The following is a 4,500-nucleotide window of genomic DNA, read 5'->3' as shown; positions in this document are numbered from 1 at the left end:
TGATATTGTTGTGAGTTAAGCCTGTATTAAGAGACCCCCTTCATTAACAGACCACCTGTGTTGAGAGGCCACTTTAAATATTCTTGATTGTAGTGATATTGTTGTGAATTAAGCCTGTATTAAGTGACCACCTTCATTAAGTGACCACTTTCTGAAGTTTCCTAAGGTGGTCTATTGATACAGGTTTAACTGTATAATACTGAAAAAGTCAACGACAATGAAGTAAAAAAGGAAAATCCAATCTTGTACACAAACTTTTCAGACAAGTTTTAAATAACATGTAAGTCTTCAGAAGATCAGATCATGCATATTGTGCATATCATACAGAACTTGCATAGTTGTAGGTATTTCAGCTCAAATTTGTGTTCCACAAACGCAAAACAAATACAAGAAACCAATATTTACTGTCACATCATTTTGGTTTTGTCATTTTAAGCAGTGTTAGGTGTTTTTTTCCCTTTCCATATTTTTAAAAAAAATCTTCAATTATTATCATTAACCAGGAAAATGCACGAAATGTATTGACACTGTGATAACCCTGATTTTAACTGTTTTTCACAGATCATTTTTTGCTCACTGTGATATCAGTGATATTGAGTTCACAGTGACTTTGGGTGTACCAGAGGCTTTTCCTGGAATGTTAGCCAGTAGAATTTAAGCCAGCAGTAAGTTACACCTAAGGCACAGTAAACTGACGTCAGCATGAGGGGGAGGAAGTGAAGTTTGTGGGACAGCCCGAGGAGTGGGTGTCCTATGCTGTTAAACACTTCCAGAGGTAGAATTCCCAGGAGATACACTGATTCCAATTTTGATAAAAGTGGTAGAGGAATACTCCAGGGAAATCTGAAACACAACAAAAAAGGCACTGAACAGTGAACACATATATATCCTACCATTCAAAAATAGTTTCATATAGGCCTACTACTGTTATTTTTGAAAAATCAAAATATGCATGTAGACGTTTGATGAGAGAATAGTAATGCACAGAATATCCCCAGGATATGGTATTTGTGTCTACTGAGATACATTCAAATATCTTCAGTATGGCAAAAATAATGCTCCCAAACTCTTTTGACTTCGACCTTTTGCAATTTTTGCCTTGACCTTGAGGTTAGTGTGGTTCCAGAAATACCCAATGGCACACCATTTAGTTACAATACATTTTCAATTTTCATCAGTAAAACACATTGCCTCCAAGAAGGAAATATGATTTTAACTTTTAACTCTAGTTGTGATTCTTCAAAATATGCCTATGGCGCCACCTGGTGTGGAAAGATAAATCTATCAGGTCTCATTAAACTGTCCTCTGTAATGTAGAAGTTAAAACACTCCTGACAAAAAATCAAACAGTGACTTGACCTTGAAGCCATTGTCCCAAAATGCTGACATTTTCTGGTGATGGTTCATCGAAGAATTCTAATATAGGGGTTTCAGGGTCAATGTGCATGCCAAATGAAAACAACCAATTCTATGAAAATGTTGAAAGTTTCCAGTTGTTATTTATAATGACTATGTCTACCGACAGCATTTCAATGCTCACATCAATGATATTTACCAACGATTTTAATCATGTAAAATTTGTTTGTTCAAATCAAAAGTGGGTGGTGTTATTCTATACTGTTACAGCTATTGAATTCAGTTGTAAATATATGTGCACAAAGGTTCGTTGTTTCAAAAGTTCTGTAGAACGGACTTAAACAAAAAGACTTCTGGACCTATCATATTGTTGAACCTTCAATGCAGGTCGTCATTGCCTGAAAAGTTCATGTTTTTTTCTGGTCCTTTTCTACCTTATATACAGGTAAATCTAATTCTACCTTATATACAGGTAAATCTAATTCTACCTTATATACAGGTAATTCTATTTCTACCTTATATACAGGTAAATCTATTTCTACCTTATATACAGGTTAATCTATTTCTACCTTATATACAGGTAAATCTATTTCTCATATAAATCTTAAGATAATTTTCAAGTGCAAGATAAGCATAATTGTCTCTTCAACTAAGAATGAAAATGTTGATTTGCATATTAAATATAATGCATGTGAAAAAGATATGTTATACCAACCCTAATTTATATGTTTACTGCATGTGTTGTAAGTGTTTTTCATATACCCATTTTTATTCGTCAATAAGCCCATGTCTGGTATTAAGCCCACCCAAAACTATTGCAGTTGACAGCAGAAGTTCCACTCCATGCGATTGCTTTGTCCTGTAATAGGCCTACCCCTCTACCTCTAGTCATGGATTATGAGTTGGCCACCTCAGATTATTGGAGGGTACATGTAAGTCTATTTTTTAGGAGAGATTGAGTTCTGAGAGAATGCAGGTCATTTAAGTAACCTGAGGGGGGGTCATCACATTTTTCAAAGGTCAGAAGGTCATTTTTCAGGTGTGATCTCACCTAAAAAGAGTCATCTGACAAGTTAAGACTTTCCTTGAGAAAAATTGCACTTTAACGAAGCTAAGTGATTCAATCAAGCAATTGGAAATTATCCAGTCTTGTAGATACTTACCTGTGAATGTTGCCCAGGCTTGTGAAAGCATACAGGGTAAATATGAGTACCAGTACAACCTTGATCACACTTTCTGAAAGCAAAGAACACTGCCACATACAGTAAAGTTATCATTTGTAATGGTAACACTGTGAAAGTCTTTATTTTCATGGATTTACTTAATTGGTCAATTTCTTGGCATCCCTTTTTTGTGGAAATCAGGTCTAGTGACCACAACACAGTACATGTATATTAAAGGTGAAAATATGTTGCTATATATTTGACAAATCGTATTAATTGCAAAAAATATTAAACAGTGAAAAATAGTGAATATTAGATGTCCATGAAACCACCTTTACTGTGTATAGTAACAAGTGTAAGGTTTTAAAATACTACTACTTCCATACATTGAATAATGATACTGATTAAAAGTATAAAGATTTGAACACACAGATAATAGGTACTGTAGTATTATCTACTGTAGTCGTCACTGTGCAGTCCTTATCTTGAAATGATGCTGTGAAGCAACATAAACATACATGTACTATTTACGTAATGATAATATTGCTGATAGATTAACATCATTTTAACAACTCCTAGGATGGAAGGATGGAAGGATGGAAGGACGGACGGACACGACGCAAAATTGGACCTTCTTTTAAGGTCACAGGGGTCAAAAGTGTCAAATACTACGACTTCTGAAGAACTGAAAGGTATAGAATCTTAATATGTGGCTTGTAGCCTTGTTGGTTAGAGCCCAACAAAGTTTGAGAACAAAAATGACCTGGACCTACTATCAAGGTCATATGGGTCAAAAGTTCCCAGTGGGGGACTAATAACTACTGTATAATGGGAATCTCGCCCAGTCAAATATTAGCCATTTAATGGTAAATTCCATATTCGCCCTGTGTAAATTTTGCCCTTCACATGTAATTAATATATATGGTATGCAGTGTAATAATATTTGATGTCATCATCATGTTATTTCCCTATCATTATGGAGGGCAAAAAAGCCAAAGTTAAAATATTTTTAAATTTAATCTCCGCACATATGTGATCACCATTCAAAATTTTATAATAGTAGTCTGTTAATCATTTTATCATGTAAACTGAATTAATGAAGACAGTTATGAAACAGGATTGATGAAGGTGGTTTTAGTATGATGTATAACCTGTCTTACCTGTGGGTGTGTACAGCAGTGGGAACAGCGAGTAATGGCCGACAGTGGACAGAACCAAGAAAAGCTGGGCATCTTTCTTCTTTTCTACCACCAGTAAACTGGACAGGATCAAATGTACGGTAAATATAGCAAATATCAAACTTGACAGGAGAAAATATACTGTAAATATACAACAAATATCAAACCGGACAGGAGAAAATATTCAGTAAATAAACAACAAATTTCAAACCGGACTGGAGCAAATGTACAGCAAACATAGCAGTTACCAAACTTGACATGATCTTGTATGCCTTTCTGTGACCAGTTAACAAAATTAACATGATCTTGTATGCCTTTCTGTGACCAGTTAACAAACTTGACATGATCGTGTATGCCTTTCTGTGACAAGTTAACAAACCTGACATGATCTTGTATGCCTTTCTGTGACCAGTTAACAAACTTGACATGATCTTGTATGCCTTTCTGTGACCAGTTAACAAACTTGACATGATCTTTTATGCCTTTCTGTGACCAGTTAACACGCTTTACATGATCTTGTATGCCTTTCTGTGACCAGTTAACAAACTTGACATGATCGTGTATGCCTTTCTGTGACCAGTTAACAAACCTGACATGATCTCGTATGCCTTTTTGTGACCAGTTAACAAACTTGACATGATCTAGTATGCTTTTCTGTGACCAGTTGACAAACTTGACATGATCTTGTTTGCCTTTCTGTGACCAGTTAACAAACCTGACATGATCTCGTATGCCTTTCTGTGACCAGTTGACTAACTTGACATGATCTTGTATGCCTTTCTGTGGCCAGTTAACACGCTTTA

General features: G+C 35.4%; 1 protein-coding gene across 1 annotated transcript in view; it reads right to left on the bottom strand.

Moving 5' to 3' along the window:
* Positions 1-597: 597 nt before the first annotated feature.
* The window catches only part of LOC110448445 (probable dolichyl pyrophosphate Glc1Man9GlcNAc2 alpha-1,3-glucosyltransferase), a 13,773-nt gene continuing 9,870 nt past the window's right edge, over positions 598-4,500 (bottom strand). Inside the window, exons 11-13 of the mRNA XM_021494692.1 lie at positions 3,680-3,777; positions 2,520-2,592; positions 598-843 (exon numbers count right to left, since the gene is read on the bottom strand). Coding sequence (XP_021350367.1) covers positions 600-843; positions 2,520-2,592; positions 3,680-3,777 — 415 coding nt within the window. The 3' untranslated portion in view covers positions 598-599. The remainder of the gene's footprint in view (positions 844-2,519; positions 2,593-3,679; positions 3,778-4,500) is intronic.

This window comes from Mizuhopecten yessoensis, unplaced genomic scaffold (genome assembly GCF_002113885.1).
Source record: "Mizuhopecten yessoensis strain PY_sf001 unplaced genomic scaffold, ASM211388v2 scaffold4033, whole genome shotgun sequence".
Classification (NCBI taxonomy): domain Eukaryota; kingdom Metazoa; phylum Mollusca; class Bivalvia; order Pectinida; family Pectinidae; genus Mizuhopecten; species Mizuhopecten yessoensis.
This window is presented reverse-complemented; position numbering and strand designations above follow the sequence as displayed.